This window comes from Parasteatoda tepidariorum, chromosome 7 (genome assembly GCF_043381705.1).
Source record: "Parasteatoda tepidariorum isolate YZ-2023 chromosome 7, CAS_Ptep_4.0, whole genome shotgun sequence".
NCBI classification, from domain to species: domain Eukaryota; kingdom Metazoa; phylum Arthropoda; class Arachnida; order Araneae; family Theridiidae; genus Parasteatoda; species Parasteatoda tepidariorum.
This window is the reverse complement of record NC_092210.1, coordinates 2,114,527-2,131,373: the sequence shown is the minus strand read 5'-3', so window position 1 is coordinate 2,131,373 and position 16,847 is coordinate 2,114,527. Positions and strand designations below refer to the sequence as shown.

The 16,847-nt window shown below is 28.5% G+C and overlaps 1 protein-coding gene across 4 annotated transcripts in view; it reads right to left on the bottom strand.

The window, feature by feature from the left end:
* The window catches only part of LOC107442136 (agrin), a 187,935-nt gene that overhangs the window by 12,925 nt on the left and 158,163 nt on the right, over window positions 1-16,847 (bottom strand). For all 4 annotated transcript variants that reach the window (XR_011637173.1, XR_011637174.1, XM_071182999.1 and 1 more), the window contains exons 19-21: window positions 7,170-7,385; window positions 3,847-3,965; window positions 3,064-3,147 (exon numbers count right to left, since the gene is read on the bottom strand). Coding sequence is in view for 2 of the 4 variants with exons in the window: in XM_071182999.1 (XP_071039100.1) it covers window positions 3,064-3,147; window positions 3,847-3,965; window positions 7,170-7,385 (419 nt within the window). In the remaining 2 variants the exon portion in view is untranslated. The remainder of the gene's footprint in view (window positions 1-3,063; window positions 3,148-3,846; window positions 3,966-7,169; window positions 7,386-16,847) is intronic.

The following is a 16,847-nucleotide window of genomic DNA, read 5'->3' as shown; positions in this document are numbered from 1 at the left end:
AATTTTGGGAAAAACTTAAAACTGGTAGATAAAATATGGAATTTTGAAGATTATAATTGTATACGTGTTTTATTAATAGGTTGAAAGAAATACATGAAACTTAAATTTCGTAAACATTTTTCTAAAAAAAAATATGTAAAAAAAAAAAAAACAATTAAATATTCACAAAACCAATTTTACATTTTTACGTGTGCTTAGACCTAATTATCCTTAAAATAATAAATTAAAGTGATTTTCTAAAATTTAAAGTTTTAAAGAAGTTAAAGCAATCAATTCTGAGTAGAAAAAAACAATGCTTTGTTGCGTTATTTAACATCTTCCAACAAAACATCATTTATCATTTTAGAAATTTAAAGTAATACTCTTCTTATATTTACATTAATTTTGATGGTAGTACAGATGTTTTGAATGAAGTATTTTCTGGTAGTTTATTTATTACTTAATAAAGCTTTTTGATTAATAATGTTTTTAAATTAATTTTATTATATATTTAAAAGACTCAATTTACTCAACATTTAAATTAAAATTGGTGATTCCCTTAACAATGAAATCCTAATAAAAAACGTTGGTTTTAGTTAATTAAATTAAAAAAAAATATTTACTGGCACTCTGAAATAACAAAACTATGAAATAATATATTTTAATTGAATTTAACGCATGATTTGCCAAAGAGCATATTAGCTTTTTGAGGGAATCCAAACAAGGAACTACATCAGTGATGCTGTCTTTCATTATTTCACCACTTGCCTTAACTATTTATTCATTTCGAATAATACAGAACGGCAGAAAAACATATTAGAAGACAAAAAATATACAATTATGTAAACTCGTAAAAATAATTGCGAAATATTTATGATTGTGTTATTAAACTGTCATGACATTCAACTCAGTTGTTAAATAGCTGAATATTTTTATTGTATGCTTAAATAAAATAGTTAGAAAGATAAATAAAACAGATATAAGGACTAGATGAATAAATCAATTACAAGTACACGCCTATTTCAACATAATGAATGGGCGTGTAAATGGATTTATGACGAAAATGCCCAGACCCAAGAAGCACGCCACGCTGTTTGTGTTTTTCCTTTCAAACAGAAACATTTTCAAAGTTTTCTCGTATTATAAACTTGATTTCCATGTTATTTCTGATTAAATACTTTATAATTACTACCATTCTTATCGATAGTATTGTGATTCCGTTGTTGCTTTCTCTTTTAATAATATTATGTATGTACCTCTTTATGTTGATTATACAGGGTGCAGACCAGGATAGCTTTGTTGGTAGGGAATTGGACTCGTGTTCGTGAAAAGGGGAGTACGAATCTTGCCAAGGAAGAAACCCCATGTAATAAATGACGGCTGGAGCACGTTAAATTTGTTGGGGACACTAAGTCCTATAAGTTCCCATAACCAATCAATGCGTCTGGAGTAACTGAATTTGAGATTGATTGTTCAGGTCAAAATTACGATCGGTGGATGAATGAATGGATGCATGAATCGCAGCACGGATTAATAATGTATAACGTGATGTGACGTGCGCGTGTGGCTAAAATCGTATTCTTGGCCATAGGTGGCGGCTCTGAAGAAAAAAAAACGCACCCTCTAACTTAAATTCTTTTGGTTTCCCGTGTAGACTTGCTGACATTGTCAAGTAGCAATAGAAACAACAACAACATACAGGGTCTGCTAAAAACGTTCAAACAAAATTATTTCATCACAAAATCTAATAGTTTCGTAATAGTTAACTAATTTCTTTTTAATTTGTGTGTTAATTTCGCATTCCCAACCACTTTAATTTTAAAATATTATATAATATATTTCTTAGTTTACGCATTGTATTTCCTTAAGATTTATTTTTTAGACCATCATGTTGCAAAGATTAATTATAAATTTTGTTGAAAAAGCCATAAATTGTAATAATGCAGGATTTAACGAAATTTTTACTTTCGAAAACGTTAAAGAAGACATAAACCTCAGACCAATGGTTGCTTTTTCTTTCCTTTTTTTTGTTGTTGCGACGCATCTTTATCTAGAATATAGAACATTCAATTTTCTTTTCACTGATTTCCAATTTGCATTCCAGTTACCTGACAGTTCCACCTTAAAAGATAGCTGAGAAATGGGCCGTGAACGGTCTCAGGTGCCCATAGAATTTTCGATGATATGATACATTTTGGATTTTTTACAGGGCAAGCAAAAGATCTACCTTTTTAGAGTTGTTTAAGCAAAGAAAACGACAGTGTAAAATCATTCAATTTCACTGTACACATAAGTTTGGAATCTCTAAGTTGACTGCTTCGGCGGGGGTGGCATAGATTAAAGGTAAAATACCAATTGTTGAAATTTTAATAAGCGTTCGCGCAACTGTCATCGCTGCAAAAGTCGGCCACTTTAAAACTAATTTAATTTATTTTTTTAATGAAAGTACATTGGGTTGGGATAGCCTGGTTGTTAGGGAACTAGGCCCGTGTCTATTCGTGGATTCGATCTCTGCCGGTTGAAGACTCTCCGTGTAGTAAATATGATACTGATGCACGTTAAATCTGTCTAGTCACAAAGTCTTCCATGATCCCATAGCAAAACATACCTCTGGGGGTACTGATCCAGAAGTTTCTTTGTCTTCTGGATTGGTTCAAAATTGCAAGACTACGGAGTTGAACATTAGTAGTCGTAAGCCCAAAATTGGGTCGGCTGTTCAGCGACGGATATAAAATAAAATAAAAAGTATAATGAAATTGTTTTCTAGTCTTTCTACCGCACCTTGTAAACCGCACCTTGATTTTATAGAATTGTTCATATTAATATGAACTATTCTATAAAATCGGAACATTATATATCATTACAATATTTAGAGGTCAGCCGCAAATATAAAATTACTTATAAACAACTAGATGCATCCTGGAAATCAATAGATTCATCTAGTATTTCACTGTTATAATTTTATGTTTCCATAACAACCTCAATATTCAACTAGAAAAAATCGGAGCCACATTAGAAAAAAAAAATATTTGTACATAAAATATTATAAGTACAATATTTGTATATAAAGATATCTTTACTTACCGTGTAAAAATGGAAGACTGAAAGGAAGTTTGATATTTTTGTTCATACACACGGACTTCATCGTTGATTTTTCGAATATTGTTTCTGAAAATATTCTAAAGTTCAATTTGCTGATTCTTTATTGAACCATTATTGCAAAGATAATATTTTATATTGATTATTTCAAAAATAATATTTTATATTGATTATTTCAAAAATAATATTTTATATTGATTATTTAAAAAATGATATTTTATATTGATTATTTCAAAAATAATATTTTATATTGATTATTTCAAAAATAATATTTTATATTGATTATTGCAAAAATAATATTTTATATTGATTATTTCAAAAATAATATTTTGTAATGTTATAAGAATTATAACATAAGAATTTTAAATTTTTTTTTTTTTTTTACCATCAAAGCTTTTAATGTATATATTTCACGAATGCTTGTCAAAAATCAAAATATTCAAATGAACATTACGTTCCACAGATTAGCGGTTAAATAAAATAAAGCCCTTATCAAATTCGATTAATCATTAGACAGGAAGACAATATATTATCAACAGAAATTGTTTGATAAACCGTCAATTCTCGTCATACAATTAAATTTCAGTTGAGATTTTTAATATCATTATCACTAATGATTCGTTAGAATTTAATTATCTTTTTTATATTTTCGTCATTTCAATGCTAATTTGCGATCTTCATTGTGCATACTTTCTTGACAAAAATTCTAAAAATCTATTCTAAAAGTAGTGGCAACAGAAAACTTTTAATGTATTTAAGAAAAGTTACCTGGTATTAAAACAGATGTTTTAAGTCTATCGCATTCGGTACAACCAATTCTAATTTTGTGAACACATCCTACGAAGTTTTTCAGCTTGGAAAAACCTTTTAAAATATTCATATGTTGACTGAAAGAGAAAAGAATATAAATTAAGACATTGAGCCTCAACAAACTGTGCGCCAGTGTACAAAATAAAAAAGTGAACACCCTTGTGATCTAATAATTGCATTTTCCCCTACTAGAACTCAATCGTAAAGGTTTCAGGATCTAATTCTAAATACGATAATTAATTAGCCCAGGTCATCTTTTAAGTTGCGAAAACAGACGCAAAAACGTACTTTCTTTGAATAAAATAAGCCCTTTTTGAGAGATTTTGATTTCTGACATTAAAATGCAGGACGTCGTGATGGCTCAGGGAATAAAGCGTTCGCTTTCCAAAGAGGTGAATCGGCCTCTAATCCCAGCGATGGCTGGTCGATACGAATTCCACAGTGCTGACGTAAAATGTCCTCAGTGGTAAACGGATCTTCATTTAAAGTTCCTTTAGAGTCAGGCTAACCATGAGAGGTTATCGTGGTTTTCTTCTCCATGGAACGCAAATGACAGCATGAAGGTAAATTTCTCCCAGTGTTTAATCTAGGAGTTCTCTTTTCTTCTGGAGTGGGTTAAAAACTGCAAGGCTACGGAGTTGAACATTAGTAGTCGTAAACCCAAAATCGGGTTGGCTGTTCAAAGACGGTTATAAATATAAATTAAAATGTAAGGGGTGGCCACAATCTAAAAAATATGTTCTTTAGGCAGAAGAAGATCCATTGAAATTTTAGATCATTATAATGATAATTTCGCTTTTTGCCTAAAAATATTTCAGCATACATCTTAAATTTCCTTTATATTACCATATATTACCATACATTACATTACCTTAGATAATACCATGTACAAAATAATTTTTAATAATTATTTATTATTTTACTTAATGATGATCGAAAAAATTTCTGAGCAGCAAAGTATACAAATAATTACATAATTCTAAAATTTATAATTTTAAATGATCAAATAAAAAAAATGAACGAAATTGGTCAAATAGCTCCTGAGTTATGAAATTTTAGAAATGTATGTTTAAAATTCACTTTCACGAGATACAAACGATTTCGTACAAATTTTATAGTTTGCATTTAAAATTACATTCTTTTAAAATTATGTAAAAACTTATATACCCTATATTTTAAAATGTTTCTGAATAATATTAAATTCATTCATAAAAAAATATTATTAAACATCATTTTTTACACGGAGTTATGCTTGGATGATAGAATTTTATAGCTATGTGCGAAATTTGTTCATTTCGCTTAAAATAATTTGTGATAAATCGAACTATGCAAAAAGTGAAATCAATATTAAGGAGTCCCAAAATTTCAACTGTTCTCCTTTCATAACTTTTGAGACCCTCTTTTCCAAACAATGGCCTCCCCCAATTCTTCTGGGATTAGTAATTCAAATCCGCAAAAAAAACTTTTATTCAGAGAAAGCGCGTTTTGTGTCTGATTTCGTATCTTTCGTATCTTCAGTCTGCACCAATTACTAAGTATTTAGAACCTGAAACCATAAGAGTTGCGACTTATTGCGGGAAAATTCCTACATTAGGTCAAACTGAATTTGGTGAGTTCACTTTTTTATTTTGCCCAATAGAGATCTCAATACATAGTAACATTTTAAATAATAATCATGAAATGACTTATTAATGAATAAATGTGATGTATTTTTATTGGACGCACGTTTAATAATTTGACTTAGAAATTAAGCTTATTTAGAATTATTTTTTAACCCGTCATCATTACATCACAGACTTAAATTTATTTTTATAAGATTCACGTTTATTACTTTTAATAATGCAATTCGAAATTTATAAAAAACATAAAAAAATATTTTGTCTATGAAGGGTTGCTTGAACACCCCCGTATTTCGCTAAGTAAAAATGCAAAGAAAAAATTAAATATTTACCTTCTTATCTTAAGGCATCTGCTTTCTAATAACGTTATTAATTTTAAGTATGGTTTTTCGGTAAGCATTCATACCTAAAGCAACTACAATATTTTTTATCGCTTTCATAGCTATCTCAGATTTAAAAAAAATACATATTATTTTTAAAATATTTATAATGAGAAAAATTATTTTGTTATTTAGAACTTTATTATAGTAAGTTAGATATTTGCTTATTGGAAAAAAAAGTATATGAAATAATTAGGAAATATTTAATGAAAAAATGAGCTAAAAAAAGAAAAACCACTTTTGTGCCAAACTAATATAATGATTATAATCTATGCATCAGTACAAATTATGAAATATTCATATAATAATTTTAAACATACTTTCCTTTCTTTTTTAGATTTTTTTAATTGAAATCGGTATTGAATTCAAAGAGCCAAAAGGAATGGCAAAAAAAAATATAAAACAAAAATATTTCTTTTTTTTAAAACAAGAAAATTTAGGATAAACTGAAAGATTTGATGAAAGTAAACTGAAAGCCGGTCAATTAACACTCGATTGTTTAAAATATTTGTAATTAAATTATAATGGAAAATTGATTTTTAATTTTCAAATGATGCAAGTTAGAAACTTGATGTTAGAAACTTGTTAGAACAAGCAAGTTAGTTAGCAAGTTAGAAACTTGATGTAAAATTTTAAGTTACATTTTAAATAAACAACTGAGTCATATAAAAATGACGTTATTATTTAAAAATTAAAGAAAAAAAATTTATTTGATTTTTGGTGTAAGAGGTCGTGACATTTTAAAGATACATGTAGACTTTACGTGGTCTTAAAAAATTAAAGATTAGAAAATTGAAGATTAAAAAAATTAAAGATGAACTATTTAAAAACATGAAGATGGTTATTACTGGCCATTTGCTCATCGAAGAGCAGTTTGTGCCACTTATTGGTGTAACGTTGAACTAAATGAGAAATTGGGTGAAATTAAATTACCTAGTTCCCCCAGCATAATGCTGCAGATCATACATTTTTATCGCGTTCCTTTACTTCTTTTCATTGAAAATTCAAAATTCATCCGTAATTTTTGGGACAACCGGTAGATTATAAAATTCCCTCTCATCTAAATATTACAAGCTTCACACAATTTATATTGCGATGCCTCTTCCACTGTTTAAAATAATTCTTTTTTATTAGGAAAAAAAAACAATAAAGTAGGAAAATAATTCCGCATCATATTTAATTCAAAAAATTATATATTTTTATAACTAAGCTCTTATTCATTAAAAAAAAATTAAAATCAGCAATGATAAATCTAAAAGGAAATATAAATAAATATAAATACCTCAGCTGCATATCAGGAGCAACTATTAAGTCCGATTTAGTCAAAAATTCTTTTAGAGTATTGTTTTTGTCGTTGAGATACTTGGAATCGTTCCATGCTTTATCGAGGTGTACAGCAACTAAACGTGAATCAAATTCCATTGAAACTATGTGGTATCTACCAGTCAGGACTTGCTTCTCTGGACGTAAATGTATTAATTCATTAGCATGTTTGATCCTAAAAATAAAGCATCTGTTTGGTTAGTAAAAATAGTTTATAAATACGTAAGTGCAGCTAAAGGGTTCGTTATTAAGGTTCAACGCCAGTCAAAATTTAGATCATGTATCTAAATTCAATATAAAATTTGAGTAATAGCTTGATAAAGTAGTGAATAATTTGAGTATATATAATAGTATTCAAAGTATTTAAAGTGCAAAAAATAGTATTCAAAGTTCAACAATCAACTGTTTACCTCTGTTGCAGAACTAGCGCAACATTGCGGCTTTTGCAGCAGGTATATTTCGGTTTGACCGACAAAAATAAACCAAATATTAAAAAAGAAATTGCTAAAAAAATGAAGGTAAATTTGAATTTTGAAAATTGATCTTTTCGGTGTCAACAGCTTGTCTGTTATCTTCATAAAATAAAAATAAAGCTTAGCAGCGTAAATAAAGCATGAATAATAGCACCAAACACACAATTATACTTCCGGTTCTATAAGCAAGAATATTACTCAGTGCCGAAGCATAGAAATAATTCTTTATTCCTAACAGATGAAGGTTCTTACTACAGAACCAAAACTCAGCTTTCGTGTCATTAATCATGCTTTATTCACTTTGTTTAGTTTTATTCATTTGCAGTACAAATTAAACAGTATCTTCATTTTCATACATTAATTACATTTTCATGTAATCTAATTATGGTTCAAATAATTTTATTACGTTCTTATAGTATTGTGTGAGTGATATATTATGAATTGTACTATTAGATACTGAATTTTAAAGCTTGAGAATCCGCTAAGTTTAACATTTAAATATAAATATTTCACCGGATGTTTTGCTAAAAAAATTTCAAATTAGTCTATGGTTTTGTACATTAATGCAGTTGTTTCTGTTACTGGAGTGTTTACATAAGCATGCTTATTATGTCAACCGTTGTCCGTTACTATCTATAAAATCGCCTTGGGAGCTCCATGGGTATAGAATGGAATCCCGGTTTGAAGGGGATGGGGTTTCGATCCAAGACTCCACTAAGACTCACCGAGTACATGCAATATTCGCTCGTCAATCCTTCAAAGTAGTGAATGCTGAAAAAAGTTTTGCAATTGCTTTTTTAAAAAAATTTGGAGGCAGATGTGAGGGGATTACGGTAGATCAAGTTCGGTAGATCATGGAAGAGTTAGTATTCTAACAACAAAATATTGTCTGAAGATCTGGGAGGCCAAGCTGTAGTGATATGACGGCTGATGATCGCCATATAAATATTTATTTAGATAACCGTTCATTTATTTTTACTAGATACGCTTTCTATTTCATTATGGTACAGCCCAATTTTCACTAAAGTTCTGTTTTTTAGCTTTTGAGACAATGCCAATTTTTCCCACAAATGGAAACTTTTAATACGACAGTATGTATCACCGGAAATCCTTTCCGTATAGATAGATTTGAAAATTAGGAAATTTTTCCTCCAAATTATTGGTTTAAGTATCGAAACAAAACACACATTTCCCCTTCCTTTAGTGCTCAGTTAAAAATGAATTCTTTATTGTGTTTTTTCTATCATGCATGCACCATAGAACACAATTTCTGCAAAGATAGATTTGAAGATGACTATGCAATTTTTTTCGGACAAAATATCGAAACATTACAGCTGTTCTGTTTCAGTTTTCTACATAAAGTACATCCGTTCAATTTTTTCTCGTACCTATGTATCATAGCACTCTCTTCCACTTCCTTTCCTTAAAATCATGTTTCAAAAATGGGTCATTTTCTGATGAATTTTTAATTTAAATACCAAGAACATTACAATTATTTTGTATCACTGCTCAAAATTAAAATGAATTTTTTCATTTTTTTTCTTCTTTTGCTTTTGTATAAAACCCTTTTAGTGAACCTAAATAACCTAAGAACCTAAAATAAAAATGTTTCATTTTCCTTTACCTATTTAACCTCATGTAACACCCTTTCCACAAATTAGGTTTTAAAATTCTGAATTTTTTTTTAAATCGAATTTGTGGTTTAATTTTCAAAACATTACAATCATTATGTTTTCATGCTCAACCGAAAAACGAATTTTTCATTTTATTTTTTCTTTAACCCTTACAATAAGAGTACTCTTTTAGTACAGATAGGTCTTAATATTCTGAAACTATTCTATCAAGGTTTTGGTTTAATTTCCAAAGAATTACAATTATTATGCTTCCGTGCTCAACCGAATGAATTTTTAATTTTATTTTTACTTTAAGCTATGCAATAATCGTACCCTTTTGGCACAGATAGGTTTTAATTTTCTGAAATTATTCTATCGAGTTTTTGGTTATGTTTTCGAAACATTATAATCATTATATTTCCGAGAGCAACTGAAAATTGAAGTTTTCCTTTTATTTTTCCTCAACAGTAGAAAGACTGAAACTTAGTGTTATATTCCGTTATGAATAATGTGGTTTGTGTTGTTATGAATGAATCTCACTTGTGTAGACAACGCTTTTTATTTTAGCACATATTATATAAATAACGTGAAATAAATGTAAGTTAGGGATATAATTTGTACTGACTTCACAAGCCAGTTCCGAGAACGCCTCTCCTCATTTTTATTTAATTACTTTTCGGAGGTGAGAGAGCGAAGCGCCCTCTGGCGAAGATATCAGAACACTGCACTTAGTATATACCTTATATTGCTCAAAAGCAGTCAAATTGACTGGATTGTAAAAGAACAACTAATGTGTAAAGAAATTTGTTTAAAATTAATTTGTGATATTTTTTATATTATTTGCAGTTATATAGCAAGTTATTAGTAAATATTAACAATAAAAAAAGTATACGCTGCACAAAAAGTCACATAATTCTAAGATATTGTTTCATTACGTACATCATTTTTTTTCTAATTGAAATTAAAAAGCAGTCAAAATGACTTCCTTGGGCAGTCTTGTGTTAGACTATGCACTAATAGCACCTTTTCCGTAAAGATAGATTTTAACATTCAGAAATTCTTTTGACGAATTTTTGGTTCAAATACCGAAACATAACCTTTTATTTTCTTTTTTTATTCCCCTATGTATCATAAAACATTTTTCTCTATGAAGATAGGTTTAAAAAATATGATTTGTTTTCAAATTTCGGATCAATTACCTAAATTTTATCCCCTTTTCTATACAACACTATTTAAGATAAAACTCGAAAGATTGCACTCGTATATTTTCCCCTCTATATATCATAAAACCTCTTTTCTGAATAGAGTGATTTTAAAACTACAATAAAAGTCTCCATTTACTCTTAGGTATCTATTCTTTTAATAAAATGAAATATATTTCTTAAAAGGCATTCGAACTATATTATCTTATTTTCTTCTTGTACGATACCGAATAAAACTTTCTTTCCTACAAAATTTTAATATTCCAATTGATATGCAAACTTGGAAGTTAACGTTAATAGGGATAAAATCTTGTTACGTTTGTCACTGAAATAACTATAATAAATGAAGAACAATAAAAGTACAAAATTTTAAATGCAAATGAGTTTATAAGACTAAAGTTCATTATTTCAGCATCTTTAGAAGTAAAATTTAATTATTTATATGAACATTAGTGACTTTTAACTTACCTACTAATAAGTAATGACATTTAAAAAGAAGTAAACATTTGATCTATAAATTATTCAACAATTTCTTCCCGGAAAATAAATAAAGTGCAGTCTTGATGAATAATTCTAAATCTCTTGCTCTATGGAATGAATAAATAATACCATGTAATAAATAAAAATCATACCAGCACCAATGACACTAATTGAACGCCAGTTTCAGTTAAGTCTGCTTTGGTGATCCAATTATATGAGATAATTAAAATGATATGGTCTTTACTGGCAGTGAAATGTAATCAACATCTTTTTAAAAGAACTCAATTTTTTTACTCACGTCTAAAGAATGAAAATTTATTAAAGCTATGAAAATGATGCGAGGGAAAAAAAGAAGAGCGAAAAGAGACGTCTTTTAAAGAAAATAAAGTTGATCAATAAATGTACTCTTTCAAATTAAGAAAAGCTCGTTTCTAAAGAGTAAATAAAAATAAACCATCTACGCTCCAGCGAAAGGTTTGAATCAATTTAAGAATCTGCCATGTAATTAGTTTAGCGAATTATTGTTTTCATTGACAAGTGCTTCGCCTCTTATAAAAGATGTATTTTTTTAAGTAAACAACGAACGGAACAAATTTTTCTGTGTTTAAAATTTCTAGTTAACAATAGAAAGCATCAATGAAGACGTATTGTTGTCATAAAAATAAATATTGCTTCAAATTTGTTAGAATATGCAGAAACTATTTGAAACAAAGTAGTGTTTTAAAATCTTCGTCAATTGTGTTTTGTTAAAGTATAACGCAATTTCTTCCCCTTCAAATTTGAGTATTTATTTATACTTTTAATGTGAGCGTTATTTTCTTGTAATAGAAATTACACTGTTATTGAATTATTTAGTTTATTTTAAAATAAAAGTTTTGCAACATACTTAAATTAATATCAATTTACACAAAATAATTTTAACATATCATTAAGATTTAACATAAATTATTACGATATTATATTAATGCAAGTTCTAATTTCCATTTGCATTTTCTAATTAGTAAAAGAGTAAGTCAGTAAAAGCTAAAGAACAAATAAAAAATAGCTATTTATGCTTAACCGAAAGGTTTGAATCAATTTTAGAAAATGACATGTAATTAGTTTTGCGAATTATTAATTTCCTTGATAAGTATTTCACCTAATATAAAATATGCATTTATTTAAAATAAACAACGAACGGAACAAATTTCTCTGTTTTTAAGATTTCTAGTTAACGATAGACAGCATCAATGAAGATGAATTGTTGTCATAAAAATAAATATGCCACTTCTAACAAATTTGTTAGCATATGCAGAAGTTATTTGAAACAAAGTAGTATTTTAAAATGTTCGCCAATTGTGTTTTGTGAACGTATAATGCAATTTTTTTTCAAATTTGAGTATTTATTTATACTTTTAATGTGGACATTATTTTTTTGTAATAGAAATAAAACTGTTCGTTTTAAAATAAAAGATTTGCAACATACTTACGTAAATTAACGTCTATTTACGCAAAATAATTTTAATACATCATTAAAATTTAAGACAAATTATTGCGATATTATAATAATCTCAAGTTCAGATTACCATTTGCATATTCTAATTACTAATTAGTAAAAGAGTAAGTCACTAAAAGCTGGAGAATAAATAAAAAGTAAGTTATCCATGCTTTACCGAAAAGTTTGAATCAATTTAAGAAACTGCCGTATAATTAGTTTTGCGAATTATTAATTTAATTGATAAGTGTTTCATCTCTTATAAAATATGTATTTATTTTAAATAAACAATGAATGAAACAAATTTTTCTGTACTTAAAAATGTTAGTTTATAATAGAAGACATCAATAAAAACGTGTAGTTATTATAAAAATAAATATGCTGTTTCTAACAAAATTGTTAGATAGAATATGTAGATACTATTTGAGATAAAGTATTATTTTACAATATTATTCAACACCTGTGTTTTGTTACCATTTCTGAAATTTTGTATTCAAATCTGAATGTTTATTTATTCTTTAATGTGGATGTTTTTAATATTAGAAAAAAGAACGCTAATGATATTTAACTAGTTTATTTGTAAATACAAATTTGCCCTCACATAACTTTATATAAAATTAAATAACAAAGTCTTAACATAATATTAAAATTTACCTCAAATTTCTACGATTTTAGATAAATTTTATATAATTTTATGATTTTGGTGTCTGGATTGATAGCAACTCTAATTACCATTGATCCAATTAGTATGAGCCTGAATTGTTAAAATCTAAAGAGTAAGTCAAAATAAACCATCGGGAGTTTTAAATCAATTTAAGAATTTGATGTGCAATTAGTTATGTGAATTGCTTTCAATAAGAAGTCTTTCGTCACTTATAAAAGGTGTATTTAAATAAACAACGAAAGGAATAAATTTGTTTTGGTGTTTCAAATTTCTAGTTAATAGCAGAAAACATTAATGAAAAAGTGTTATTGTCATAAAAATAAAAAAGCTTCATCAAACAAAGTTGTTAGATAAAATTTTAAACGAAGTAGTGCTTTAAATATTGTGAGTTAGTTCATGTGCTTTTTTTGTTTTTTTTTAAAAATATATTTTTCATTCAAATTTAAATAGATACTTATTCTTTTATATGAACCTTAGTTTTTAATAGGAATTCTTTTTATTTATTTTTAATAACTCTTTTATTTAAATATTTAGTTTATTTTGAGTATAGTTTTTTTCAACCTACATACATAAATTAATATAAATTTTAATAACCTAATTTTAAAATAACAATAAAATAATAAAAATAATTCCCCCACAGCCTTCCAAGTGCATCGATTCAACTTAAAAAACTGCTGAGTAATTAGTTTTTTTAATTAATATTTTTATTCACAGGTGTTTCGCTTCTTTCAAAAGATGTCTTTTTAATGTAAAAGACGGACGGCACATATTTGTATGTGTTTAAAATTTCTAGTTAGCTATTGGGAGCATCAATGAAATCGCTAGATTGCTTTGATGACGACTACGTTTTGACAAATCAATGACATGAAAAATCGGTTCGTCCTGAGAGTTATTACACATTGAAGATGACCCGTATGGTGGAAAAGCCGTTACTTTCTGAGCACAAATAGTTTCTACTCGAATCAGTTTTCATGGACAGAAGCTATTTTACTCCCCTTCAAATAGAAGCATATAACAAATTTTTGTAAGTAGCCTATGTATATACTTTTTGAAACGTAGAAACGATTCTAACCAAGTCAATTACTGAATGATCTGAAAAATAAAATATATTCTTCATTTCTGCAATAAATCAGGATGGAAGCAGTTTTCTTCAGAATATTATACCACGTAGTTCTATATTTGGCTTTATCGTTTCAAATAATGCATTTTGCTTTTAATTTACAATTGAGGCTGTCCACCAATCTAAGTTTTGGCCACCCTTTCTTTCGAGTGCTCATTCACGCATCCAGAAATAATTTTTTGTGGTGTCAGTGTCATTGTCTTTAATTAGATGTTTTGCAAATCTTAGCCTTGAGCCGCGATGGCTCAGGGGAAAAAGCGCTCGCCTTCCAATCAGGTGAACTGGGTTCGAATTCCCAGCGACAGCTGGTCGATACGAATTCCGCATCCGGCTTGCACCGACGTCACAGTGCTGACGTGAAATATCCTCAGTGATGGACGGATCATGGGTTAGAGTCCCTTTGCCGTGAGGATAACCGTAGGAGGTTCTCGTGGTTTTGCTCTCCATGTATCGCAAATTCTGGTTATTTCCATCGAAAAGTCCTCCACGAATTTAGAACTTCTCTTAGTACTTGACCCAGGAGTTCCTTTGTCTTCTGGATTGTGTTCAAAATTACAAGGCTACGGAGTTGAAAATTAGCAGTCGTAATCCCAAAAAATAGGGTCGGCTGTTCAGTGACAGTTATAAGAAAATGAAAAATAAATTAAAAAATCTTAGCCTTTGAATGTTAATAAAATCAATTACGCCTTTGTTTTTGACAACTCTGTCCAATTCCATATTCCTCTTTCTTTCCTAAATTTCATTTACTTGAACACATCATCCATAAATAATTCTTAAAAATATTCTCCGAAAAATTACCTTCATCTTTTTTAATCTTGTGTTTCTTAATCTTTTATGGCAATTCCAGATTTTTAGCTGAGTTAGATAATTAAACATTTATAGTTTGTTATCTTAGCTGTTTTTGCAATTAAGTTTGCCTTCACATATTTAAGTTAAAGAAACATAAGTTGCCTGAAGTCTCTTTCTGCGAACACCCTCTGTTATGTTTTTCTGTATGTTAATTTCTGAGTGCAGATGAAATCGAAACAGTGTTTTGTTAAATTACTTTGTTATTTTTGAAAATAATTATTAGAATTGGAATGTTTATTTATGCTTCATGTTAGATTTAATTTTATTTTTAAAAAGTGTAAACTACACTGTTATAGTTTAAACTAACTGAATTTCTTTTCTTTGTATGAGGTGAAAAAAGTACTAAATAATCAATAAATCTGTATTGATCAACATTCATGTGCAAAACTGTAAGATCAAGTGCAAAATTCATGTGCAAAACTGTAAGATGTATTATATATGCTTATGTAAACTTACAAAATTAATTAACCTACATTAATTCTGAATATAATTATATATTACAATTTGCTGCATTCCCGTTGTCCCTCAAGTTATTAAACAAAATATATTTTTAGAAGTTCATTCCATCAAAATAAAGATGAACTATTTTCAGTATCATTTGCCATAGTGCAATTGATCGAAGTCAATTTCTGATAGTAAAAAATTGCTATACTCAACTATTTCCCCTCACTTTTAACCCTTTTAGTGAGACATAAAAATCATGTTTCCTCAGTACCTATAGTGGGAATAAATTATACCAATATCAGCATATCTAGTGCCTATTGAAAACAATAATTAAAATAATACCATTCGTATCTATGTATTATCAAAATTAATTAAGCATCATTGGCGTCAATAGTATGACGATTTCTTATGGTTCTCTCAGATGAAATGTTACTTTTTCTGTATTAATTCAAATTCTTAATGCAAATTCATTTATTTTAATTTATACTTATTATTTATTATTTATCTTAATCTATACTACTGCAAAAAATAATTACTTTAAAGTATCAAAAATAATCAGCAACAACAATAATATTTTTAATAACTAATTTCAGAGAACTAATATAGGTACTTATTTCGAAGAACAGGAAAAAAGTCGCCAAACTTTTATTGAAGCCAGTGATTCTTACCTGAATGTGGTATTAAATAAAACTGGTATTGCCATTATAGGAGCTGAGGTAAAGAGAACCTGTTATACTGATATAGACGCCTTAGATAGTAGGGTACTCATTTAGAAGATTGGGGCTTTTAACCGTCCACAGAAACTGATAAGTACCCATACTACACATTCATGGCACATAATACACTACTTGTTGTATATTCCTAAGTGGCTTCATACAATTGTGAACCAGCAAGAGACGTCACGTGTGGGTGTTGAACCTGATTGGAATCGTGGTATTTGCTGATGCCCCGATTTAACAATATCTGATTCGAAAATTGATTCAGGTTAATAAATTAAGACTAATAACTGTAACGTTAGGAAGCCGCCTTTTTTATGCACAATCAACTGATTTCAGAGGCCTTTCATCTTCTATAGTTGTATCTAACTGTATTTGCCATAACATTAGTTAAAGGTTCACCACTCCAACTGAAAAATTATATACATATACGAGGGTTGCTATTTATATTTCTGGCCTTGGCAACAGTAAGTGTTGCTAGGCGACCGCAGACGATTTTAATCGAAAGTTTGATATTTTTAAACATAAATTCAGCAGACGATTTACCATTATAGCTTCATTTGTGTTGTTGACAGTAAATTGAAAAGTTCTTCTCTTTCAAA